Raw genomic sequence first — 26060 nt, forward strand, 5'->3', positions numbered from 1 at the left:
GTGCATTATCTTTCCAGTTTGTTAACCTGAAATTCTGAGGGATTTACAAAGGAATTTTCAGCTAAAAGCTACATTCATAAAGTGTAGTGCCATCCTTTGATGCCACCTGTAACAAGTAAGTAGTTGCAATTGAGGCCAGCCAACACATTTATTGACCAAAAGAAATGGACAGTTCTTAAAGCGGCAGTAAACCGCAGAAATAAAAAAAAAAGGTCTTCTGCAGGTAGTGGCATAATGTGCTAGTATGCATTGCATACCAGCACATTATGTAGGACTTATCTTCAAATGAAGCACTCCAGCGGCGTGCTGTCACCGCTGCAGAGGTTTCCATCTTCCCCTGGTCTTTCTTCTGGGTTCATGAGCTCCGGCCATCTGAAAGGCGGGCCGCGATGATGTCATTCCTGCATATGCGTGCGTGAGTCCCGGGCTACGGCAAAGGACTCTGAAGGAACGTGCACGTTGAGGAGATATTCATTTTACCTACAGGTAAGCTTATAATAAAGTAAGAGTTTAGGTCACGCAGGCTTTTGTAACAGTTTATATTATAGCTCACCCTGAGATTTGGGCTGCTGAGCTGCTATAAAGAGATGCTTAAAGTCAAATGCAGATCAAATGCACTTATCAAGGACAAGTGACTGATCTCAGAAGCATCTCAAACTGATATAATTGGCATTTAAAGTAGAATTCAAGGTATGGATATTTTATACATAGTTGCATTGGTCCAGTTTTGGCTCTCTTGATGACAGCCTGTGACAGCCCATTAGTTGTATTAACACCCGCCATGCTGGAATATTACAGCCAAGGGGAGTGGGGCATGGACTGAAGAAAATATTTACTAACAGAAAAGGAATTAGCACAAGGGACACATCCTACTGACTGTAAGTCATGTCCCCGTGCTGATTTTTTTTGGTTTTTTTTATTTTAGCTGCACTTAGGCTTGAAATGATTTGCACAGAGCAGCCCCAATCCTCTTCTTCTTGGGTCCCCTGTCAGCGTTCCTGGCTCCTCCTGTTCAGCAGGTTCCCCCATAGGAAGCCATAGAATGCATTAAGGTAAAAAACCCTAAGGCTTTACAACCTCTTTAAATCTAATATTAAAATATATGAGCTGTGTCAACAATTTCCTATACTGCTTGTAGCACCACTCAAGTTGCTCTGGTAGATGTGGTGTTTCACAGCAATGTAAGGGTGCAAGCTGTCTTATGCTCAATCCAGAAAGCAGGGAAGTATGAGGGAATGAGACGCAACATACAACTAACTCAACAGGTGAAAAGAAATATAAACGGCCTCAGCCTTGAGCTCCTCCTGAGCTCCATCTCTGATGCATTTGACCCCACCCATCGAGGCATAATCATAGAGCTCTCTGCATCAGAGACGGAGCTAAAGGCTGAGGCTGTTCATATTTCTTTTCACCTGTTGAGCTAGTGGTGTGTGGCATCTCTCATCCCCTCAAAATATATGAGCTATATTATTTGCCAATTGATTTTTCACTTTGTGCAAATTGCATTTGATGCAGACCCCCCCCCCATAAAAATCATGTATTTTTAAATGCAGCTTGTGTAAACATCTGAACTTGATTTGGTATCATGGTATCAGCTTTCTGTAACATCACATGTACAACAGCACAAGAAGCCAATCTGGTAGTCTGATTTAATGTAATGACAAGAGAAATCCTGACAAGATCAGGGAGCATAGGGAGCAGTAACATGAGCTTATCAGTTGAGCTTTTCAGTCTACTGCTGCTTCTGGCCTTGTTGCTGAACTGCAGCAGAGAACGATCAGGCCACCAAACTGTCTATGCTGCCTGATAGGGCTGTGTATATCTCAGGACTAGCTAGTCAGAATTACAAATCCTTGAACTGGTAAAACAGCTCCCATATACACTATATTGGCAAAAGTATTGGGATGCCTGCCTCTACATGCACATGAACTTTAATGGCATCCCAGTCTTAGTCCGTAGGGTTCAATTAGTTGTCCCACTCTTTGCAGCTGTAACAGCTTCAACTCTTCTGGGAAGACGGTCCACAAGGTTTAGGAGTGTGTCTATGGGAATGTTTGACCATTCTTCCAGAAGTGCATATGTGAGGTCAGGCACTGATGTTGGACAAGAAGGCCTGGCTCACAGTCTCTGCTCTAATTCATCTCAAAGGTGTTTTGTCGGGTTGAGGTCAGGACTCTGTGCAGGCCAGTCAAGTTCCTCCACTCCAAATTCACTCATCCATGTCTTTATGGACCTTGCTTTGTGTGCTGGTGTGCAGTCTTGTTGGAACAGGAAGGGGCCATCCCCAAACTGTTCCCACAAAGTTGGGAGCATGAAATTGTCCAAAATGTCTTGGTATGCTGACGCCTTAAGAGTTCCCTTCACTGGAACTAAGGGGCCAAGCCCAACCACTAAAATTCAACCCCACACCATAATCCCCCCTCCACCAAACTTTACACTTGGCACAGTGCAGTCAGGCAAGTACCCTTCTCCTGGCAACCACCAAACCCAGACACGTCCATCGGATTGCCAGACAGGGAAGTGTGATTTGTTACTCCAGGGAACATGTCTGCACTGCTCTAGAGTCCAGTGACAGCATGCTTTACACCACTGCATCTGACGCTTTGCATTGCACATGGTGATGTAAGGCTTGGATGCAGCTGCTCAGCCATGGAAACCCATTCCATGAAGCTCTCTACACACTGTTGTGTTAATTTAAAGGCTGCACAAAGTTTGGAAGTCTTTAACTATTGACTCTGCAGACAGTTGGAAACTTCTGTGCACTGTGCGCTTCATCATGCGCTGACCCCGCTCTGTCATTTTACGTGGCCTACCACTTCATGGTTGAGTTGCTGTTGTTCCCAGTTGCTTCCACTTTGTTATAATACCACTCACAGTTGACCGTAGAATATTTATTAGCAAGGAAATTCCATGGATGGACTTATTGCACAGGTGGCAAGCTATCACAGTACCACGCTTGAATTCACTGAGCTCCTGAGAGCAACCCATTCTTTCACAAATGTTTGTAGAAGCAGTCTGCATGCCTAGGTGCTTGATTTTATACACCTGTGGCCACGGAGGTGATTGGAACACCTGAATCCAATGATTTGGAGGGGAGTCCCAATACTTTTGGCAATATAGTGTATATATTTAACCAGTTGCCAACCGCAGGTAGCCGAATGACGGCTACACTGCGGCCGGCCAGTTCTGGGAGGGCGTCATATGATGTCCTCCCAGAACGCGCTCTCCTGTGCGCCCCCCGGGGCACGCACCCGGCGATCTCCGTGATCGCTGTGTCCTACGGACACAGCTGATCATGTGATGTGGTAAAAGGCCAACCACAGTGGCTTTTACCACGTGATCAGCCATGTCCAATGACACGCTGATCACAGGGAAATGCAATTGCCGGTTCTCGGCTGCACTTTCCTCACGCTGTCAGAACGTAGGGAACGTATTGCCGAGAACCATCAGTTGTCAGAGCAGGGATCGGCACCGATCATCAGGGCACTGATGATCAGTGCCCTGATGATTGGTGCCCAGCAGTGCCACCCACCAGTTCCACCCACCTGTGCCCAGCAGTGCCGCCCACCAGTGCCGAGCGGTGCCACCCACCAGTGCCTAGCAGTGCCACCCACCTGTGCCCATCAGTGTCACCCACCTGTGCCCATCATTGCCACCCACCTCTGCCCATCAGTGCCACCCACCAGTGCCCATCAGTGCAGCACAGCAGTTGTGCCAGTCAGTGCCCAGCAGTTGCACCAGTTGGTGCCCAGCAGTGCCACCAGTCAGTGCCAAGCAGTGCTGCCAGTCAGTGCTGACTATCAGTACCCATCATCAGTGCTGCCTATCAGTTCCACCTATCAGTGCCGCCTATCCGTACCACCTCATTAGTGCTGCCTATCAGTGCCCATCAGTGCTGCCTATCAGTGCTGCCTATCAATGCAGCCTCATCAACGCACATCAGTAAAGGAGAAAAATTACCTGTTTGCAAAATGTTATAATAGAAACAAAGAAACCTTTTTTTTTCAAATTTTTTGCTCTTTTTTTGTTTATAGCGCAAAAAATAAAACCCCCAGCGGCAAGTAAATACCACCAAAAGAAAGCTCTATTTGTGAGAAAAAAATTATAAAAATGTCATATGGGTACAATGTTGCATGACCACGCAATTGTCATTTAAAGTGCGACAGCGCTGAAAACTGAAAATTGGCCTGGTAAGGAAGGGGGTATAAGTGCCCGGTAGGCAAGTGATTAAACTATGTATTTAGCTTTTTTCCCAGAGTTTAGCCCTAAAAGGATTTTTCAGTGAACCCATGAATAAATTTTAAATAGTGTTCAACTTAATAACATTTTTTATAAATAGTGAAGTTGATAAAGCATCAATGTTCCTTTAATCTACCACAATAGTATTCTTCATCATTACAACATTAGACATTGGTAAAAAAAAAATGACAGAGCAGTCCAGCTAAGCCCCGGTGAGCCTAATATTCATCAATCCAGTAGATCTGCATACAAGGCAGGGCCTGGCCAGGGAAATGCCACCTCATCGTTAAACACATTAATTTTTATGTAAATGCAAGTCAACTAGCCATAGTGGACACTCCAGTTAATTAAAAACAGAAGACGAACCAAAGTAATGCACTCCATTTGTTTTTCTAGGCAGCCTGCCAGGGGTTGGAAGTAATCCAGCGCTACCAGCTGGTAAATAGGATATATGCACAGCAGGGCGCCAATACTCTGTAGAGTGTAAACAGATGGAATCAATAGAGAGAGACAAGTTAGACCGCACTTCTGCAGGAACACAGCCAGAATGCACAACCTCACAGTCTAGATACTTATCCTGTTCCAGTTCATTTAGTAGCGAATGTCTCTTGATATCTGCTCATCTGTGTCTTCTTTTTTTTCCCCGGTCTCTTCCGTCTTTCCTCCAGAATGACAATTTCAAGAGGCTGATACAAAACAGAAACAATGTGGCTAATAAAACATGATCCATGACCATCGCAGAGGTGGCTACAGCATGCTTGGGCAAAGCTTGGGGCTGCTGGTTGTGGAAGGATGCATCTTGCTGGATAAACTCTTCTGTTTGACCGGTTCACCCACGGAGATGCCATCGAAGGCGTCAGTAAAACAAGCCCTCGGGGGAGCGGTTTTCAGTTTTGATTGCCTGCTCAATATTGTTGTGTACATATTCTGAGTGCAAGGCAGCACTGAGAGTCTTTAATTGTAACCATAAACGGCTGCAGATTGCTGTAGGTTTTCAAAGTCAGTCAGAGGACAAGGTACTTGTTTTCTAAAGTTGATTTAGCCAGAAACTTAAAAGCTCTCGTACATGCTGGAAGGAAGTCAGATGTGCAAGCTCAGTGCAATCGCTCTCAGGCATCTGCGTATGTTGGCCCTACATTTGTTCTCAGTCCAAGGGTCTCAGGGACTTAAAAAGTAGTGTTCATAGTGCAGAGAGTACAATGTGTCCCCTACACTATAGCAACCTTTAACACACACTTAACTTGTTTTTTTTGTAAACTGAGTGGTGTCAGCCCTCCCAGTTGTCTTTTGATAACTATTCAGCCAATCCCACCTCTTAGATAGCCATAACATAAAGGCAAATTATTCTGTTGTCCAAAATAAGAAGTAATAGAACCAGAACCCCCCCCCCCTCCCCCGCCCCCACTACCAGCATGACCTTTTGTACAGATCTTCTGTGGAAAGACTAATTTTTTGGCTAGCACCTTCTTTTTCTTTTTTGGGATAGCCCACCTTCTGACAATGCCACTGTCTGTAGCTTGGAGTCATGTTATCTTCTAAACTATGCGTCTGATTTGTCCTCAGGTTTGGCTGGGCCTTCTTCCCTTTTGGCTGAGGTTTTTACCACAGTCATACAAGACCCAAATAACCCAGTTATTTGCAGACTCTCATCACAGAGGCTACATACATGCTCCCATGCCCTCTTCTGCAGATTCTATTTCTTTTTTTCTTACAGTCTTTCCAAGTTATTGTTCACAGAGACACTGGGGTTGATTTACTAAAACTGGAAAGTGCAAGATCTGGTGCAGCTGTGCATGGTAGCCAATCAGCTTCTAAATTCAACTTGTTTAATTAAGGTTCAACAAAAAAAACCTTGAAGCTAATTGGTTTCTATGCAGAGCTGCTCAAGATTTTGCACTCTCCAGTTTTAGTAAATAAACCCTACTGTATAATTCTGAGTCACTCCAGTCTTTGACTGATGAGTTTACCCCAGAGAACTTGCAATCTTCTGTTATTCTCACATTTCGGAAGAATGTTTCAGATGTTATTGATGCAGATTGTTGCTTATACCAGTGTTGTTGACAGCCTTGGGCTATTTAAAACTCCTAAGTGTGTAAAGACCTTCCTTTTGCACCTACTTTTCTAAGTTTTTAACTGTGGAGATGAGAAACATCTTGACAAGCTATATATCTACTATTCAGCTAGAGAATGTGCCCGTGTTTAAGGACCCAGTAGATAGGCACTTGAAAAAGCCTTTCTAGAGATCTGTACTTGCTTGTGGACCTTGCCTGTCACTTGATTTTGGCTTAAAAGAGAATTAACTGTTGCTGAGGTTGATCCCTTGCTTATTTAATGTATGGAGCAGTTGCCATTAGCATTACATTTCTGCTGGCAAGGCTTGCTAGTTGCCTTCCATCTTAGTTCTTGCTTGTGTCTCATGTTTGTGTTTTTGCGAAGGGCACTTTGGCTGAAGTGTTGGACTGCAAAACCCTTGTGTAGCATTCAAACAGCTTGGCCTTTGAGGGACAGTGCCTCTTCAGACAAGCTCTTGACAACACCATCAAGCATGCTACTGTTGGCAAGAGCACCCATCTTCTTCAGCATAAGAAACCTAAGAAACAAAATGCTAAGTCTTCTCTCTTTATCTGTTAAGAAGCATCCCTTTCATTTCTCCACTCCCTCAACCTCCACATCAGGAGCCGCAAGCTTAGCTTTCTTCCCACCCACAAAGTCTTGCACTCAAAGACTGCCTAATACCCAGACAAGTATTCCTCTACATGAAGGTATGCCCTCAATTTCCATAGTGGGGGAACGTTCGTTAACCTTTGCAGACACTTGGCTAGCTTGCATCGCACACATTTAGATGCAGCAGGTGGTATCTCAGGGCTCCAAACTGGAATTTTGCCAGCTGTCTGGTTTCTCACCTTCAACCTTTCTGTATCACCACACATATTAGCAGATCTCCATCAAGCCCTCTCAGTTCTTCTGGATTATGGTGTCATTGCCTTTCGTTTTTGTGACTTCCGGAGTTTTACTCCAATCTTTTTACCATTCCTGAAAGGATTAAATGGAATAAAACTGAATCCATTTTGTATACACTAATACAAGATGCTAGTTTAACATACATATATGAGATATGTACACACTAACAAAACTGTCTATGTCGGCTTCATGTAGAAATGAGTGTTTTTGCAAACTTTACAAAAAAGGAGATAAGGTTTACTCTCACTTCTGAAAAGTTTTAACCACAACTTGGGTGTTGGGTCAGATTACAGCCATGGTCTGGGCGATAGACCAGATATGGTATGATAGATAAAGCAGAAGAGTGAAAATGCAAACCTCATACAAATAATTGTTGAGTTAAGGTAAAACAATGTACATGTATTTAATTGGATGGTCTGAGGGTGTGTTTGCCTAAAGACTACAGTATAATAACCCTGATGTTATGCCAATAAAACTGAAGTGTTTGCAATCGCAACTGAGGTGATTTGAGTGCATTCACTTTCCGAGATCTCGTAGCTGTGTCCAGGTGTGACCGTTGGTATCTTGAGGGGGCCCCCAAGGAACAGGAAAAAGACCACCTACCTACTTTCAATTCCCAGGGTTACAGAGGGCACTCACCCCATTCTGGATGTAAAAACTCTGAATGTCTTCATTTGATTGCAAGGGTTCTTCATATAATTTACTAAATCTCCCATCACCTCCCTTTGCTGGGGACACTTTCTTGGTTCTGTAGACATCAAAAATGCTTACTAAGTGCTGACATTAGTACTAGCTGTCATGTACCTTGTCGAGGCCGAGCTGGCAAGAGGGCTCCCCTTACACCTCTTGTCCTGTTTCCCCTGGAGATGATGACAGAGTACAAAAGGGCACACAGTGGAATGGGTGCCTGTAAGAGATTTGGTTCTGAATATCTTGAAAGTGGATGCAGAGCTGGAGCAGATCAACAGGTAAATAGGAAGATACTGAATCTCAGGCAGCAGGAGTGCAAAGTCGGAACCAGGAGCAGAGTAAGATCACACCAAGGTCAGCATCAAGCGAGCGGAAGATGTACCGGAACAGCAAGCAGGAAGCAAGGCCAGGTCACAAATCATAGTCAGCAACAAAGGTTCAGGTACAAACAGGATGACCAAGCCGGGTCAGGATACACATGAGCACAGGGTCAGGTCACAAGAAGAAGGAACTGATGGCCACTCAGCAATGAACCTGAGACCTGTAAGGCTTTAAATAGGCCTCTAAGCGGCAAAGTCATTTAAACAAGCAAAATTATGCATATAAGCATGTGCACAATACTAATGCTCATTTGCACGTTTATGTGCACATGAATGTGCACATGCCTTTACAGATGTGCCCAGGATCCTAAGGCTGTGCACAGTTCTATGTACTGTTCTGTGTGCTTGCTCATTTCTTTGAGCATGGGTGTTCATTTGAGAACGGACATTCCTTTGAGCACGAGCATTCCTTTGAGCATGACTTTCCTGACACTAGCCTAGCTGTATTCTCATGGCATCACCTACTGTAGCATACATCGACAATTTCCTTTTGAGGGAACAGTTGAGACAGGTTTTGTTTGACAATGTCCTGTTAACCATCCGGACGATACAAGGATTTGTATGGATCCAGAGCCCTCAGAAATCATTGATGGAACCTATCCATTGTTTGGAATATCTGGACACAATTTTCAGATTTGGACTCTCCAATCCAGGAGCTGAAGGATTTTCTACTTTTGAATGAGAGTCCTTGGTATCATGCTAGCCTCTTTCAAGGCAGTCCCATTTGCTCAGTTTTACTAGACCTCTACAATGCAACATTCTCTCTTAATGGGACAAGTTGATCTGGTCTCTGGACAGACTGATTCATCTATCACTGAAAGTCAAGTTGTCCCATCCCTGGCCTGGTGAATCAGGAACCTGTCTCTGGAGTCAGGAAAATGCTTCCTTCCCATCTATTGGAGGATCCTGGTGAAGGACATATCCTGTTGGGCTAGGGGAGAGGCCTGGGCACCCTGCAGATGAAGGGAACTCAGTCTGTGCTCATGAACTGTGCTGCTGATCAACGGCTTGGAACTTAGGACAATTTGGCTGTCTCTAGACACGTGGACCGTCCTACTGAAGAGTTAACTGATTCAGGTTCAGACAATGCCAGGGTAGTGGAATACATCAATCATCAGGTAGGATCCAGAAGTATCACCATGGTAAGAGAGGTACAGTATGTTGGATTCTGCCCTGAGCAGAACTTCACATATCATCCTTGTGAGTTGTGTACATTCTAGGCAGGTACATTTAGCAGGCGGACTTCATCCATCAGTACTCTAACCCAGGGGAGTGGTCTCTATACTCTTATGTTGCAGGTAATGTGTGTTGCAGGTAAGGGACAGTGGATGCGGACATCCTGGCTTCCATCTTCAACAAAAAACTGGGCAGATTTGTCTCCAGGTACAGGTATCCTCTAGCAGTAGAGGAAGCAGTAGGTGTGTTGGTGACTGTGTGGGCTCAATACACTCTTATCTGTGCCTTTCCTTCCTAAAACGTACTCCTTTTCTGCTCTACAGGATCTAGTTAGAGAGCCTTCCAATGACCCTATGGGGATGTGGTACATGGACCTTGTAAGGATCCTAGCAGATGCTCCGTGGGTTCTACTGGCTTGTCTGGATCTTCAGTCCCAAGGATTGATTTTCCATCTTTCTTCATGTTTGTAGGCTTTAGCAGCATTTGGAAGTTCAGGTTCTGATGGATAGGAGTCTGTGTTTCCTTGAAACTATGAAATCTATTTATATCTTTCACCCCAGGAAATTGTCCGTGAACGAATTCTCTCATTCCTTCAGCTGGATTTGAACCAGTTTCTAGCACTATCGAGGGTCATGTTTTTTCCCTCTTTATTCTGTTTCAGAGAATGCTGTGCTTTCATTATTTGATTAGGACTTTTGTACCGTGGATCTCCCAGGTAGATCCTCCCGTGACTATGGGATCTGATTTTGGTTCTCTCTCTAAACCACCATTTGAACTCATGAGAGACATTCATCTCTCTGCTCTCACCTGCAAGTTGGTGCATTGTAGCCACCTGTGTCTGAAGTGGTGGCCTTATCCTGCAAGGAACCCTTTTTTTCTCCATAGAGACTAGGTGGTTTTAAGGACTTCCACTTGTCCAAATTGGTTTCTGACTTTTACCTCAACTAGGTTGTTGTTTTTTCATCCCTTTGTCTCGCCCCAAGTGCCCCAAATTTTTTTTTGTTGCCTGGATGTGGTTCAGGCTGTGACAGTTTGTCTCTCTGCCACTGCTTCTTCCAAAAAGACTGATTTTATTTTTGTAATCCCAGATGGACTTTTAAAGCATGCACCAGTTTCTATACCATCTCTAGGTAGCTCAGGCAGACCATCATCCAAGCTTATGGTCTCAAAGTTTGGGTTTCACCCTTTCTTGTCAAGGCATACTCTTCTGGATCTATCAGTACTTCTTGGACTTTTAAAGCCTCATGCACACTGGGCGTTTTAAAAACACCGGTAGCATTAGCTGTATAAAATCATGTTAAAAAATCAAGTTTTTACACTTATTTTAGCGTTTTTCTGCATTAGCAGTTTATAGCATTTTATAGCACAAAAAAATTAAAACATTTTGGCTACAAATTGCTGGTTTGCCACGTTTTATCACGTGTTACCACGTTTACCAGCATTAGAGCGGTTTTTACAGCTAAAAAACTCCTCTTGAAACCCACTAGTTCTGGGCATATGTTCAGTTTTTTGTTCAACCAGGAGATTGAATGAAAACAACTGACAGATCCCTGCATCAACACTGCTATTGTACTTTGACAGAATACACTGATCAGTGCTTACAGCCATTGGCTGCAAGTGCAGATCAAATGCTGGTTTTCCAGGAAGAAAGCTTAACAACAGCCAGTTGTTAGACTAGCTTATGTTAAACAAATAGCAGTACACATGTACCAAAAGTCAGCATCCTGAAACGGCTGACTTTCAGTATGTGTGTACAGCCTTAAGATTTACTAGGTGGAAGCCAACTTCAGGTGTAAGATTCTCTTTCAGAGGTGGCCCTCTAAAAGTAGAAGTAGTCCTCAGTTCTCTGCTATTTGTTTTAGACCTGTTAGTATTTGTTTGCTATGTTGACTACCCCTCAGTTGTAATGTATTTGAACCTCTCCAATGCAAAAGACTTTCTGTGTCCCTCAATGGACAAGAAAGAACAATGGATTATGCTACTCACTGTAAGATCATTTAATTGGGGTCCATGCTCTCAGTATTGCTTTGCTTAAAACTGTAAGTAATTAAAGGGGTTTTCCTGGGGTGCCCTAGATTTTTTTGTTTGCCAGTGTCAATCCTTCTCTAGAGGGCAGTATAACCAAAAGTTAAAGCTGTCCTATGTAGCTCAATGAACCCCAAGAACAGGGTTTTACAGCAAGTACAAAAATCATATTTTTACACTTACAAACAGATATAACAAAATGCTTCTAATAGTATATTAAATAAATGTAAAGGGAGCAAACAGAAGAAGTTCATTGTTAGGGTTTACCTACAGTTTAAAGTGTATGTAAGGCCAATTATTTTTTTCTACTTGGGATAAAATAGGTAATTAATAAAATCCACACCAGGTGCCATCTGTGTTCCAATCTGCATGTATTTGAAAGATGTACTGAATTTTTATTTTGCCCATGCATATGCTTTAGCATGATCTTTAAAAAGATATGTTTTTAAGGTGGAACACATAACATGTTCCCAATCCTGAATCCGCCGCCAGATTCCCCCCCCCTCCCCCCGTGACAGCAGTACAGGGAATCCATTCTGTGAACTAAAGGACTACAAGTTCCGACAGCCTTAGCAGCTGTCGGCTTGTAGTTCTCATTGAGTCTTCCTGCCAGAAGTATCGGGGATGTACGAGCAAGCAGATAGACTGATAGGTCTGCAGGAGACCTGCATAGCATCTGCGATCTGCTGATCGCTGATGCAATGCTTTACAAGCTCCTACTACAAAAAATAATAAACGCACATTTTTTTACCTGCAAAAAATGTGCACTTATTTTTTATAGAAAGGTGAACTTATCTTCTAAGTATTTTTCCATGATTGCAGCCAATTGTGCATACCACCTACTTTATATTTGTTACACATTCCCATTCACATAGCATAACTTAAAAGAAAAACATTAAAATTGCAGCTTACCCTTTAACCACTTCTCATCCAAGGTACATTTATAAACATTCTCCCACGGGAAGTGTGATATCTCAGTCGTCGCTGCAGCAATGGTCGAGATATCCTTTTGTAGCCCTGGCAATTTCCTACAAAGTAAAGGTAATCTGAGCGGCTAATGAGCCACTGGATTACTTTTACAGATGGCAGATGTCCCAATTCCCTTCCTGTCACTGCCTTTACCGGGCTCTCCTGTGCAATCGGGGAGCCCGGCAAGGACACGTCCGGCAGCTTCCGGCTCCCGGCACACAGTAAGAGAAACGGATGTCGTTCCTTTCACTGTGCGACCTCAGAAACAGGAAGCGATGAGGATCTCATCACTTCTTGCTCTGGTCCTTTGTTTACCTGGTCATTAACGGCCAGGGAGGCAGCGGATCGAACTGATCTGTGTTTGATCCACTGAATTGGAGGTTAAAGGGGAGATGGGGATTCCAATAAAGTGGACCTGTCATGGACCATGCTATTACAAGAAATATTGTTTATAACTTGTAATAGCAATAATGTTGATTAAAAAAAGTAGTTACAGTGCAAAACTTTTTTTTTTAATTAAACATTTTTTTTTAAACTGCCCCTGTTCCTCTATGCTAACACACAAATCCAAACACGCACGTAGGACCTGCACACATATGTAAACCGCAATCGCACCACACCTGTGAGGTATCACAGCGAACTTCAGAGCGAGAGAAATAATTTTAGCACTACATCTCCTGTGTAACCCTAAACTGGTAACCTGTAAAGGCTTTTAAAGCATTGCCTATGGAGATTTTTAGGTACTGTAATTTGGTGCCGTTGCACAGGCGGATGCAATTTTAAAGCATGACATGTTTTAGTATTTATTGATTCATCGTAACATTTTATATTCTACCAAACAATTGGGTATTATGTTGTGTTTTGTGCATTAAAATCCATTAAAGTGTATTCTTTCAAAAAACTTTTCATTTGAAAAACCACTGTACAAATATCGTGTGACATAAAAATGTGTAATGCCCACCATTTTATTCTCTAGTGCCTCTGCGTTAAAATAAATATATAATATTTGGGAATTCTAGGTTGTTTTCCATTAAAAAAAATGTTTTTTACATGTAGGAAAGGAATGCCAGAATTGGCTCACACTGGAAGTGGTTAAGGTGCTCTTTTCTGGAAACCCCAGCACTGAAAATTCCTATTAGTTCTTTGTTTATGAGAGGGTTGGGGAGCTGTGTTTGTCATAATTATTCCTGACTGTACAGATCTCATGTAACAGATCTCATCTCATCAGTTGTAGATTTGAACACTTTCTGTCCCAACAAAGGGTAAATGTTTACACGCTGGGCTTCTCCATTGTGTATTAAAGAGAGGAAGATCACCCTGTCCCTAAACCTTTTTATTTGGACAGGACACACTGAACACACTGAGAAATGCTTGCAGTCAGCCATGACAGTGTCTCCCAAGAAACACCTAAAGTTTAAAGCTAAACTCTGGGATAAGCAAACATTGTCTAATTACAAGTCATGTGTATTCTACCCTGAATCTTGGTGTGCTTTGTGTATTTCTTCCAGATCTGTGAAGTGATCCAGTGTGAATCTTTGCTTCTGTGCAGGAGCTTCCTGTATTAAAGACCGGTCATTTCTGCTGTCTCTCCTTGTGCAGGGTAACTGGTCCTGTCTATGTCCCCTCCTGTAGTCTTCTAAGGTGGGGTCTGCTGGATTCCTTCCACAGCTCTGCTCTCTGCACAGGCCATGTATACTACTGCTACTTTTACAAGGTGATAGCTTGGTTTATAAAGGCATCTTCTTCATTGCAGTATTGTAATACTCTCATTTATACTTATGACGCCCGTGTGCAAGGGGCCAAAGCGAGTAAACATGCAAGTAAATTACTGCATCAAATGAAAATTTAATATTTTTGTTTTACTGCTCTGTACTCAATGCTGTATTATGATCTTTACTCAGCTGTGTGCAAAGCCCCATAGACAACAGTGCATCCCATTTCAGATGAGTAAAAAAACTCAGCATTTTTTCTCCCATGTACAACAGGCCTAAATAATAGAAGCAAACACATGCAAAACATTAGTTTAAAAATTTCTAAACTTAAAAAAATAAATTAAAAAAAGATACCCAGAACCATTATATTTTTGCTTTAAAGCAAGGGATGTTGAAGTGTTGGGAGTAGAGTTATTTGGCAGGGGTTCTTTCCCTCTCTCCTAGCAATTTTGTTTTTGTGTACTCCCTGACTGCCCAGGCAACTGCAAGATACCAAGAATGGAGATGGGTTCCAGGCCAATGTAACTTCAACATGCAGGACTTACATAATAAGTGGCCACTTGATGGCGGAATGGGGAAGACACTGGGCCCAGAAGAACTTTTAGAAAAGACAGCAGTTGCGGCAGAAGGAACCAAGACAGTGACCATGAATTTTTCAGGAGAGCAATATTGATGCACTGTGACGTCACGTATGATGATTTCAAAAATACACTCCACCAGACTCTTAGATTCTGACACTGTAAAATATGCTGACAATATTATTTTGAAAGTCAGCAGTTCTATTAAAAAAAACTCCCCCTTTGTGCTCTCCTTTTGTTGTGCAAAAATTGCATTCTACATTTATCCTATGTTTCATAAGCTATGTGCTACATAGTAATTATGACGAAGCCTCTTCTCCTTCTTCCAGATATCCAAGAATATGAAAAACATTGTCAGGTCCTGTCGACTGTTTGATTATAACCAAAATGGTCAAATTCAAAAACATGAACTGCGACGTGTCCTGGAAAACTACTGCTTCAAGATGAAGAATGTGGAGTATGAAAAGTAAGTGTGATATAAAATGCAGAATATATAAATGGTTTTGTGTACCAGCCTGAATAAATCAATGATTAAAATAAATAATACTCAAAACACTCAACAATTTGAGCTTGAAAGCTTAAAATTTCTTCTGGGTGGCTGGGTTGCCATCTAGATTTTAGTGTTGGGTTTATGAGGTGAAGGCTTTCTGGTGTTGCCTTCCTGCGGGCTGAACCACATTGATGAGTTATCATTGCTAATTACATCCACTAGCATCTGCCTGAGACCTGGTGGAAAGGGACATGCATATTACATCAGGTCTCAAGCTAGTGCTAGTGGATGTGATCACCTTACTCCTTCAGTCTCCTCTCGCATTACTAATTTGCTAATTGACATATCAGCATGGATGTCGCACCACTTCCTTAAACTAAATCTCTCTAAAACTGAACTGATAATATTCCTCCCTGCTCGTGCCCTCCTCCATGATATTTCCATCAAGATCAGTCCCCCCTGTGCCAGGGTACTAGGTGTAACCCTAGACTCTGACCTGTCCTTTCACCCCAAATCCAATTGCTGTCAAAACTTGTAGACTTCACCTCTGTAACATAGATAACATTGCTACTTTTTAACTAATGAAACCACCAAGCTACTCATTCACTCTCTTGTTATCTTACCTCACCTATTGCCCCTCCCTTCTCATAGGCCTACTTCTTCATAGGCTATCCTCTCTTTAGTCTATCATGAATGCTGCTGGCAGGATCATCTACAGTTGTGTTCAAAATAATAGCAGTCAGACATCACTAACCTGATCAATCACTGTTTTGGTAGAAATTATATTTCTACATGGCAAATAATTTACTAGCAGGTGTAGTAGAGTAATAGAAATCCAACAAACCCAACAGTCATGACATGCATGCTGATGATTCTGTGTAATTGAATCACTAATTTAAAGGGGCATGTTCAAAATAATAGCAGTGTGGAGTTCTATTAGTGTGGTCATTCATCCTTTGAAAAACAGGTGGCAATTATTGCCCTTATTTAAGGAAGGAAGGCAGCAAATGTTGTACATGCTGGTTACAGTGCATTTCTCTCTGAAATTCTGAGGAAAATGGGTCATTCCAGACATTGTTCAGAAGAACAGCGTACCTTGATTAAAAAGTTGATTGGAGAGGGGAAAACATATAAAGAAGTGTAGAAAATGATAGGCTGCTCAGCTAAAATGATCACAAATGCTTAAAATGGCAACCAAAACCTGAAAGACGTGGAAGAAAGCGAAAAACTACCATTCGAATGGATAGAAGAATAGCCAAAATGGCAAGGACTCAGCCAACAATCAGCTCCAGCAACATCAAAGAAGGTCTAAAGTTACCTGTGAGTACTGTTACAATTAGAAGATGCCTATGTGAAGCCAAGCTATCTGCAAGAAGCCCCCACAAAGTCCCACTGTTGAAAAAAAGACGTGTTGAAGAGGTTACAATTTACCAAAGAGCACATTGACTGGCCTAAAGAGAAATGGCGCAACATTTTGTGGACTGATGAAAGTAAGATTGTTCTTTTCGGGTCTAGTGGCCGGAGACAGTTTGTCAGACGACCCCCAAACACTGAATTCAAGCCACAGTACACTGTGAAGACAGTGAAGCATGGTTGCGCAAGCATCATGATATGGGGATGTTTCTCATACTACGGTGTTGGGCCTATTTATCGCATACCAGGGATCATGGATCAGTTTGAATACATCAGAATACTTGAAGAGGTCATGCTGGCTTATGCTGAAGAGGAAATGCCCTTGAAATGGGTGTTCCAGCAAGACAACGACCCCAAACACACCAGTGAACGTGCAACATCTTGGTTCCAGACCAACAAGATTGACGTTATGGAGTGGCCACCCAATCCCCGGATCTTAATCCAATAGAAAACTTTCTGGGTGACATCAAAAATGCAGTTTCTGAGGCAAAACCAAGAAATAGAGAAGAACTGTGGAATGTAGTCCAATCATCCAGGGCTGGAATACCTGTTCACAGGTGCCAGAAGTTGGTTGACTCCATGCAACGCAGATGTACAGCAGTTCTCAGAAACAGTGCTTATACAACTAAATATTAATTAAGTGATTCAAAGGAAAGCATTTTTCAGTTTATATAGTGAATGTTTGAGTTTGTAAAGAAGAATACAAACACTGCTATTTTTTTGGACAGTCTAATATTCACTTTTCTTCAGTTTTTTTAGAGGAACAACACAAATTTGATATATGTTTCTTCATGTTTTGATTTGAAATAGAATGCGTAGTGTTCCCAATGCATTTTTGTGTATGGAAATAAAAGCTATTAGAAGGATTTTGAGCTTTATTCACTTTTTTCAACACACTGCTATTATTTTTAACACAACTGTATCTGCTCAGTGCCCAGCGAATTAAATTCAAAATTCTAACAACAACATACAATGCCATTCACAACTCACTACATCACCAATCTTGTCTCCAATTATCACTCAAACTGTCTCTCCACTTCTCTCAAGACCTCCAACTCTCAAATTCCCTTATCTCCTCCTCCCATGTTCATCTCAAGGACTTCTCCTGAGCCTCTCCCATCCACTGGAACTCTTTATCTCAATCTCCTACTCTGGCTGTCTTTAGGCGATCCCTTAAAACTTATCTCTTCAGGGAAGCCTATCGCGCCTCCAACTAAACTTTTATCAATTGCATCAGCTCATCCCCCATGTTTTTAGCCTTTTGTACCACTTGCCCCACCCTATTAAATTGTAAGCTTTTATGAACAGGGCCTTCTATACCCTCTTGTATTGTAACAGTACTGCCTTCCTTTATGTATTGTAAAGCGCAGTGCAAACTGTTGGTGCTATATAAATCCTGTATAATAATAATAATGTGACCTTTGTAGTGGAGGGCCATATTGTGGAGGTGAGGGAATACCCAAAAGGGGAAGGTGGAGGTCTTTCACTTACACGTGCACATCACCAGATTGCAAATATTTGTATATGGACTTGTCACAGACTTTCACAATTTTTCACTTATACAATTTTCAGTTATATAACTTTACACTTATCTTTGTTTATGCATTTATGATATAAAATACTGTGTATTATCATTGTTTATACAAAGTGTATGATGTAAAAATCTAATAATCAAATTTGAAACTCATGGATATTTAAAACTGTACTCCAGCTGTACTTTCCGCTTCAGTTGTGTTCTCCGATTTCACTGCACACTGTGAGCTACACTGTGCATTAGAAACTACAGCAAGTCAGCAGTATCACTGGCCAGCTGGAATGTGCTGGAGGTAGTAAGGGGCTTCAGCACCTTTAAAAAGTGTAGAAACTTTGCCTTTCATTGCCCAGAATTTGGCTGTGATGCTAGTGCCCTAGCAGTGCAACTCCATACCTAAGCATTAGTCCTGGTATTATTGAAGATTGTACGCACTCTAGGATAAAAAATGATAATGGCAAAATAATGACCAAAATTAGCCAGCTCATGTTTATTGGCATTACATGCTCAGTAATCAGGGTGGGTCATTAAGCACAGGAGTTTGCTTTTCCTGTATGTCTAACAAGCATTGTTCATCATTAGCCAGCATTAAAAAGGTCATGTGTTATTTTCTCTGTTAATGGATGATAATTGCACAATGAGTTTGGCCAATAAACTGTCGTGCAAATACATATAATTTTGCTTTATTCATACTGTCAGCATCAAACTCTGACTCTATAAAGAGGATATTAGAATAGCAATAGATACAACTATTGTATCTATCCATTGTAGTTATGTTACAAGGAATGTCTCATCAGAAATTGGTAAAAGTGTCATTCCCCATGCATATAGAGTATACACGGGGAATGACATATATACATACAACCTATTCATAGAATTAAGGTTTTTAAAACTGTAATATATGTTTTAAACAAGCAGAATAGTGTACAGTGTATTAAGTTAGTTTTATTTTTTTCTAGGTTGCAGCTTTCATTAAAATAATACTGTTATCCGTTTTCAAGCACTTGCTGTTAAAGGGTTTGAGGTGATTGTAGCCATATTAATGCACTTGCAACAAGTACAATTGAGTACTGTCTGGGACACTGAAAAAGGGATACACCCCGAAAAAATGTTGTTAAAATTTGGATATGTTAGTGCAAATAAAAAAAGTATCAAGGACAGTACTTAGTCACTTTATTACATGCTCTCTCAATGGAGACTGCAAGCAGCCATGACAGCACTCTCAGGATATGTGCCCTGACAAATTCTATGTAGCCATCAATGGATTGTGTTTAGACAAGGACTTAGGCAGGCCATAGACAGGCCATTTATTGGCCAAATTTTTGGCCGATAAACAAAAAATCGGTCAGTCCCGTTGTCGATGCTGCCACCAATGTCCACGAAAAACAGCCGTTTTTTGCTGATTTTCCAGCATGACCGATAAAAATAAATGAGATCCGCGAAAAATGGCTGATGGGCTGGCCCCACTAACGGTGTGAATATCGGCTGATTTTTCATGCGGATGAAAAGTCAGCTGATAAACGACCCGTCTATGGTCTGCATTACCCAACCACTTTCACCGCTCACAGGCCAGCCTCTCTTTTCCTCAATTTCCTGCAGTCAGCTGGGAGCCAAGACCCTGGAGTCTGCTTTTGTTCCACTGTAGTCTACCATCCAAATAATGGGCCATACACTGAAGACATCCAAGTACAGTTAAGTTTTGGTGCAATGACAGCACACCACTCACTCCCACTCAAAGCAATACCCCCTACATGTTTTACCCACATCAAGACTTAATCATGATTAATCCCTGCTGTGGGTGAAACATGTTGGGGGGCATAGTTTTGGCTGGGAGCGAGTTCTCTCTTGTCATTGAAATAAACCTTGGCTGGAGGTTGATTGTCTTCATTGTGCAGCCTGTTTATTTTTGATGGTTGACAGGAAGCAGTTGCTAGATGACAGTAGTGTTAATATGCAACAAATGATAAACAATTATGAAAACAGTATTTAATCAGTTTCCCTCCACCCTATAGCAGTTTTACTGCCACAGGGCAGACTCCCTGTGTAAAATCATGTACACTGCTCAAAAAAATTAAAGGAACACTTTGAAAACACATCAGACCTCAATAGGGAAAAATCTCATGCTTAATTCTATACTGATATGGACTGGGTAATGTGTTAGGAATATAATGATGCCCCATCGTTTGGTGAAAATTAAAATTATCAACCTACAGAGGACTGAATTCAAAGACATCCCAAAAATCAAAGTGAACAATGATGCAGCAGGCTAGTCCATTTTGCTGAAATTTCATTGCAGCAACTCAAAATGGTACTCAGTAGTTTGTATGACCCCCACGTGCTTGTATGCATGCCTGACAATGCTGGGGCATGTTCCTAATGAGATGATGGATGGTGTCCTGGGGTATTTTTTCCCAGATGTGGACCAGGGTATCACTGAGCTCCTGGACAGTTTGAGGTGCAACCTGGTGGCGTTGGATGGACAGAAATATGATATCGCAGAGGTGTTCTATTGGATTTAGGTCAGGCAAGCTTGGAAGCCATTCAACGGTATCAATTTCTTCATCCTCCAGGAACTGCTTGCCTACTCTCGCCACAGGAGGCCGGGCATTGTCGTGCACCAGGAGAAACTCAGGACCCACTGCACCAGCGTAGGATCTGACAGTGGGTCCAAGGATTTCATCCTGATACCTAATGGCAGTCAGGGTTCCATTGTCTAGCCTGTAGAGGTCTGTGCATGGATATGCCTCCCCAGACCATCACTGACCAACCATCAAAATGGTCATACTGAACGATGTTACCAGCAGCATAACATTCTCCACGGCTTCTCCAGTCCCTTTCACATCTGTCATATGTGCTCAGGATTAACCCGCTCCCATCTGTGAAAAGCACAGTGCACCAGTGATGGACCTTTCAATTCTGGTGTTCAATGACAAATGCCAATCGAGCTCTAGGGTGCCAGGCAGTGAGCATAGGGTCCATTAGAGGATGTTGAGCCCCCAGGCCATCCTCATGAAGTCTGTTTCTGATTGGTCAGAGACATTTACACCAGTTGTCTGCTGGAGGTAATTCTGTAGGGCTCTGGCAGTGCTCATCCTGTTCCTCCTTGCAAAAAGGAGCAGATACCAGTCCTGCTGATGGGTTAAGGACCTTCTACGGCCCTGTCCAGCTCTCCTAGAGTAACTGCTTGTCTTCTGGAATCTCCTCCATGCTCTTGAGAATGTGCTGGGAGACACAGCAAACCTTCTGGCAATGGCACGTATTGATGTGCCTTCCTGGAGGAGTTGGACTGCCTGTGCAACCTCTGTAGGGTCCAGGTATCGCCTCATGCTACCAGTAGTAACACTGACCCTAGCCAAATGCAAAACTAGTGAAAAACAGTCAGAAAAGATGAGTAGGTAAAAAAATGTCAGTGGCCTCCACCTGTAAAACGATTCCTGTTTTGGAGTTCGTCACATTGTTGCTCATCTAGTGCACTTGTTGTTAGTTTCATTAACACCAAAGCAGCTGAAATTGATTAACAACCCCCTCTGCTACTTACCTGACCAGATCAATATCCCAGGAGTTTAACTGACTTGATGCTATACTCTGATTAAAAAGTGTTCCTTTAATACTGTGTATATATATATATATATATTCACAGCCAGGGGGCAGGTGCGCATGCCTACCGGCCTGGCAGTTCTGTGATTCGGTACCGATCACTCACCAGATTAAGGCCAATGATGTTTGGCCTGGACATGCTGATCGGCTGTACCGAATCAGAGCTCAGCCTGTTGGAGATCCAGGGTTCCTATTGTGGACAGTAATGTAATGTGGACTGGACAATGCTGTTCTTTTATGATGTGCCTTTGACGTATTTGTCACTTGTGAGTATATTACTCATCACCTTTTTATTAATAAATGTGTTTTAAGATAATGCACTAGGCCAGTGCGCCCTCTGTTTATTTTATTTGCCTTCAGTGTATTTGTACTTCCCCGGCCCTTTGAGGGCAACAACGCATGCACTATCCAGGACATTCGAAATGTGGTTGTAGCCTCTGTTGAGTCCATCCCCAAGTGCAGGAGTATTTATGTTTGTCAGAGCTCAGCCTGTGCCTGTGTTTACATTACACAGGCACAGGAAATGAAGTAATCTTCTCTCCCTTGAGCAGTGCAATTATTACAATATACAGATTTTTTTTTACTGATCACTGTATTAGGATCACGGGGGACTTCAGATAGCATTAGCGTCCCTCCCAGATAGCGTCAGATTGCCCTCCACTACATCAGTCATCAAATTTAACCCTTTGATTTCCAGGAACACGCTTACATACACAATAAACCTCCATTGCTAGTATAGTGTCTGAACGGTTCAATATCTTTGACCAGATCAGAACTATACCAGGGTTCACAATAGTATAGTGTCCCCAAAAACGCAGCAGTAGCAGGTTTAGCCCCAACACCTGCCTGCAGTGTCAGTAGATCAATGTCACTTGATACAGTGCAGACAAAACTGCAGGGTTAGCAAGATCAGGCCTGATTTCTACTAGCACTAGCAAGTAATTTTTTTTGTAGTGGTTCAAGCAATCCCTGACAGCCAGGTGCTCTTTTTCCCATGAGTCGCACTAGATACCTGTAAATTTAGTGGCCAAAATGTCCAATGAAAGGCACAATAGTGAAGAGGCCTACAGGATTATGAGTATGTCAGATGAGAGCAAAAGGGAAGCCTCACTGACAGAATCAGGCTCAAAATATGAACCTGTAGAGAGCAACGGCACCCTGACAGATAGCTCAGATGATGGAGTAGAGGTCCATGCTAAGGTCAGGCGTACCCGACCCCGTTCCCAGGTTGCTGAGGTGTTATAATTGCATGATGATTCTCATATGCAGCAGAGTGCCAGTACTAGTGCTGCTTTACCTTTTGGTGAACTGGCAAGCGCCAGCGGCCTAGTACATCCTGGTCTTTTACATACCAGCACTGCAGTATCACTTGGTGACACCGTGAGTCCCATAAGTGCAGTACAAGCTGGTGGTTTTATTTTCTCCACAAAATTGTCACTTAAATGATATACTGCTCACACATGCCATGGGTATATGTGGAATTAAACCCCCAAATACACAGTTTAAAAAGAACATATATGCCCAAGCATGGGGGCCTGTGGTGACCAGTAGGTGGATCACTCCTATGCTTCGGCATATATATTTTATAATTTTTTTAGCACCGATTTCAATAAAAAAAAGTTGTTTTATTGAGTTACTGTTCTATTGGTACTGTTTTATTGTTAACCGTTGTTGTTTTCTTCGCAGGAACGCCATTCAGCTGCACCACCGATCTGTTTATTCTGACAGCAACAGGGTGTGCTCTCAGAATATACGTCAGTACGTGCAGTGCTGCTGGATGAGATTTCTCATCCGCAGTTAAAAAAAGAACATACATGCCCAAGCATGGGGTCCTGGGGTGGTCAGTGGGTGGATCGCTCCTATACAGATATTTTTAAATTTCTTCACCCGTACCGATCAATGTGAATAGAGGAATCTGTTAGTTTCTTTTTTTGTGTTGAGCCCACAAGCTGAACGAAAAAAAAAGAACATTTCATGTATGCCCAACATTAGAAATGGGTGGATGCAGGGTGGTATATTCTATTGGTGGGCATACCACACACTTTTTCTGGCACAGAGGCATACTCAGTAGTAGCAGAATATATTTTGGGGTGTAATTCCATATATACCCATGGCATGTGTGAGCAATATGCCATTTAAATTATAACTTCTTGTAAAATAAAAAAAAAAAAGGTTTTTGTCATTTTCAAAAAACTAAAATCTTCCATGGACTCAACATACCTCTCAGCAAATAGCGTAGGGTGTCTACTTTCTGAAAAAGGGGTCATTTGGGGGTGTTTGTACTGCCCTGACATTTTAGCACCTCAAAAAATGTGATAGGCAGTCAGAAAGTAAAAGTGGTGTAAATTGCAGTATCTATACCATAGTTTGCAGATGCTATAACTTTCACACAAACCTTGTAATATACACTTATTAGGATTTTTACCAAAGATGTAGCAATTTTTTTGTTTATAGCACAAAAAATAAAAAACCCAGAGGTGATCAAATACCACCAAAAGAAAGCTCTATTTGTGGGAAAAGAATTACATAAATTTAATTTATGTGCAGCATTGCATGACCACGCAATTGTCAGTTAAACTAGTGCAGTGCTGTATAGCAAAAATGGCATAAATTCCATACCATCTATACCATAGGTTGTAGAACTTTCACATAAACTAATTAAGATACACTTATTGGGATTTTTTTTACCAAAGACATGTAGAAAAATAAATGTTGGCCTAAACTTATGATGAAATTTGAGTTTATTGGATATTTTTTATAACAGAAATTAGAAAATATTGTTTTTTTTTCAAAATTTTCTGTCTTTTTTATTTTGTTTATAGCGCAAAAAAAAAAAGCCAAGAGGTGATCAAATACCACCAAATGAAAGCTCTATTTGTGTGAAAAAAGGACATAAACTTGGTTTGGGTACAGCGTTGCATGACCTCACAATTACCAGTTGAAACAGCGCAGCGCTGAATAGCCAAAAATGGCCTGGTCAGAAAAGGGGGTAAATCTTTCCATGCTATACAGCGTAAATAGACAAATCTCCTGATGCCAGCTATTTATTACAAGACTGCTACTTCAATTTCTTAATTGAAATTTGTCGAGCTGCATGGTGCCAAAAGGGGCCACCCATCACTGTGATCAGGCAAAACTTGATCTGTGTACATTCAGCTTTAGTGAGTGTGCAAGTGTAGCCAGGAAGTGTGTTATTGGCAGGATTACCAGCTGAAAGTTTTTTAAAAATCCTAAAAAAGTAATGCAGCCACCACATCCATGCTCCAGCCAGCCATAGATGGCTGAGCATCTCCGACGGGGAGGAAGACTGTTTTGTTTACTAACTGCCTTCCTCCCTGTCAGCTCGGGCACACTGTCCTGGATGGCTGTGCACAGCGCAGCCATCCAGAGCTGTGTGCTTACAGTGAAGCACCCCCCCCACACCCCCTAGTAAAACACTCCCTACACCTAGTTAACCCTTTGATCATCCCTCATATTAACTACTTCCTGCCCAGTGCCATTAATACAGTGGCAGTTTTTTTTTTTTTTAGTACTGCTCACTGTATTGGTGTCACTGGGTATGTCAGTGACACTAAGTCAGTTCCCCCCAATGTCAGAATGTCCGCCGCAGACCTACTAAAAGTCACTGATCGCCGCCATTACTAATAGAAAAAAAATCCCAGTCTCTATACCGCCATTTGTAAACACTATAACTTTCACGTAAACCAATTAATTTAAACGTATCGGGATTTTTTTTTTTTTTTTTAGCAAAGATATGTCGCAGAATACATTGTGGCATAAATTTATATATACATTTTTTTACTGGACATGTTTAATAGCAAAAAGTCCAAAATATTATTATTTTTTTTTTCTCAAAATTGTCGGCCTTTTTTTTTTTTTATAGTGCAAAAAAATAAAAACCGCACAGGCAATCAAATACCACCAAAAAGCTCAATTTGTGGGGAAAAAAGAATTTAATTTCATTTGGGTAAAGCGTTGCATGACCGTGCAATTGTCAGTTAAAGTAATGCAAAAAATGGCCTGGTCAGGAAGGGGGGTAAATTCTCAGGAGGGTAAGTGGTGAACAGCTGTTGAGATAAGATATCAGTCACATAGAGAGTGCATTGTTTTCAGTGATTTGCCAAACTCATAGATTTCTACTGGGAGAAGTAGCAGTAAAGCACAACAATAGTATTCAACAATACAGTACAATAGTACTTCAAAGCAGAAACCAAAGCCTGCTTATGTAATCAGCATATATGGTTGCCACCATTTACTTATGGCATTTTAAATAGAAGCAAGGTTTTATTTAGGATTTAC

At 41.9% G+C, this 26060-nt stretch overlaps 1 protein-coding gene across 1 annotated transcript in view; it reads left to right on the top strand.

Moving 5' to 3' along the window:
* Positions 1 to 26060, top strand: part of EFCAB6 (EF-hand calcium binding domain 6) — a 212375-nt gene that overhangs the window by 62281 nt on the left and 124034 nt on the right. The window contains exon 7 of the mRNA XM_089680804.1: positions 15060 to 15196. Coding sequence (XP_089536930.1) covers positions 15060 to 15196 — 137 coding nt within the window. The remainder of the gene's footprint in view (positions 1 to 15059; positions 15197 to 26060) is intronic.

Source organism: Staurois parvus, unplaced genomic scaffold (assembly GCF_062004578.1).
Source record: "Staurois parvus isolate SC_StPar_1 unplaced genomic scaffold, SC_StPar_1.0 ptg000249l, whole genome shotgun sequence".
Classification (NCBI taxonomy): domain Eukaryota; kingdom Metazoa; phylum Chordata; class Amphibia; order Anura; family Ranidae; genus Staurois; species Staurois parvus.